Source organism: Fusarium odoratissimum, assembly GCF_000260195.1.
Source record: "Fusarium odoratissimum NRRL 54006 unplaced genomic scaffold supercont1.270, whole genome shotgun sequence".
In the NCBI taxonomy this organism is placed as follows: Eukaryota; Fungi; Ascomycota; class Sordariomycetes; order Hypocreales; family Nectriaceae; genus Fusarium; species Fusarium odoratissimum.
In genome coordinates this window covers 1-2,050 of record NW_022158956.1, presented here as the reverse complement: position 1 = coordinate 2,050, position 2,050 = coordinate 1, and the positions used below count along the sequence as shown (strand labels likewise).

Here is a 2,050-nt window from a genome sequence, read left to right as displayed (position 1 = left end):
ATATCCTTTGAAGAAGGTCACTAAAGCTAGCGAGAGCGCTGGTAATGATACAGAGACGGACAGTACGTGCTGCCAGGGTAGGAACGCTTTCAAGAGGTTTACTGAAGGCAGCAAAAAACATGAAAATCTTAAGGGTATTAAAATAGTAAGTCATGAACTTTCTTCGACAGGTCTCTATCACTTCTATCTGTACACCACTGACATCGGTTTAGCCAGATACCGATTTCGGGCCTAAGCCCACCAAAGTCCAAGAAGCGTTGCTGGATTACAACATGTTCATTTGCCGTAAGGTCGAGCAGGTCAAGCTACGCTACCTGGTACATATAAAAATAGCAACACAGTCGCAATCATAACTTGTAGGTTGGACGCAAAATTGTGAGACATCGGACAGGCCCATTCTTTTACTATACTTTCCGCTTTAAAACATGTATGCTCTATATAGTGTCTAAATATATACCTAAACAAAAGAAGAAACTTAAATAAGTTGTTTAGGTTATAAAGGAATAAATTGCCTCATAGCGCAGGTAGCTTATATACGCTATCATTACTGGTCTTATTGCGTTTTGGGCTGTTCCTGTGACTATTGTTGGTGTCATTGCACAAGTAAACATCATCAAGGCGCTCCCAGGCCTAACCTGGATACAGAGCATTCTTCAGGTAGACTGGACAGACGTCTTCATGTTTATCGTTGCGCTGACTCATCTTTGAGGGTATTCTTGGCGCTGTTTGTGGCCTGTTGCCTCCATTGCGCTATCTCTTCTGATGTCATCGGTGCCGTCGTTCATGCGTCTCTGTGCCAGGAGGTCTGGTCGTGATTCACTGTCGCAAGCTGAGCTCTTCACTCAGAAGGCGTACTTCGTTTTTCACATCCTCCAAGTCTTCTTAGTCCAGACGCTCTCTAACAGCTTTGTTTCGTCTGTAGTAACCATCCTGCAGAATCCCAGCAATGTGTTTAGCATTCTTTCATCTTCAATCCCTACCACCTCCAACTTCTATATTTCGTTCTTCATTGTTCGAAGTCTTACCATCGCCACCAATGTTTTGACTCAGGTTATCGGAGTTCATCATATTCACCCTTTCACTTAGATTGGCCAACAGGACACCCCGATCTATGTACCGCAGGTGGACGACACTTAGTACTCTTTCATGGGGAAGTCTCATGCCCATTTACACGAACATGGCTGTTCTTAGTGAGAAGTCAGGTAGCTAAGACAGCCTACCCCAGCTAACTTCTTTTTAGGCATTGTCTACTCTGTGATTGCCCCTTTTCTGCTACTCCGGTCGACTATCGGCATTGGGTTGTTCTATGTCGCCTACCGTTACAATGTGCTGTATGTTACAGAGGCTGACGTCGACACCCGTGGCCTGATCTACCCTCAGGCCCTGAAACAGCTCTTATCGGGTGTGTATCTAGCCGAAACATGCCTTGTTGGAATGCTCATTGTTTCTAAAGCCGCGAGGCCTGCTTTTCTGATGGCTGGCCTTCTCGCACTTACTATTCTATGCCATATCTCTCTAGCCAAGGTTCTTAACCCTCTCCTTTACAGCATTCCTCCTTGACTTCAGTTTCAGGACAATATAGTTGACCGAAGCCAACAACAGAACGAAGAGGATAGGCAAGCCCAGAATGGCGTCGGTCCCACCTCCACAGGTGCTAGCTAGGAAGAGCAAGTTGACCAACAAGCTTGGGCCAAGAGCTACCGGCGGGGACCGAAAGAAGGCTAGTTCCGTCTCCAAGTGGCTCAAGCCGTAGATCTACGCCGATTACGCGACGGTGGACCAGTTGATGCATCACGAGGACCGCAAAGGACTGGAGCACCATCAGGAGGCTGAGCTACATGCTTATTTTCCGCCTTCAGTCACAAGCCAGGCTCCATTCCTTTGGGTTCCTGCGGACGGCGATGCAGGCATCTCAAAACAAGAGATCTTTGACACGGGGAAAGTTATCCCGATTTCGAACAAGGGCTGCAAACTCGACGATAGGAACCGCATACAGTGGGCCACTAAGAAACCAAGACCTCCTAACTGGTGCGAGAAGATTAATTATTAA

General features: G+C 46.8%; 1 protein-coding gene across 1 annotated transcript; it reads left to right on the top strand.

Annotated features, from left to right (window-relative positions):
- Positions 1-1,111: 1,111 nt before the first annotated feature.
- Positions 1,112-1,560, top strand: FOIG_16875 (uncharacterized protein; the record flags this gene model as incomplete). The annotated part of the gene is made up of 2 exons (XM_031218355.1): positions 1,112-1,190; positions 1,241-1,560. The coding sequence occupies 2 exons, from the start codon at positions 1,112-1,114 to the stop codon at positions 1,558-1,560; spliced, it is 399 nt and encodes a 132-aa protein (XP_031051931.1).
- Positions 1,561-2,050: the final 490 nt, after the last annotated feature.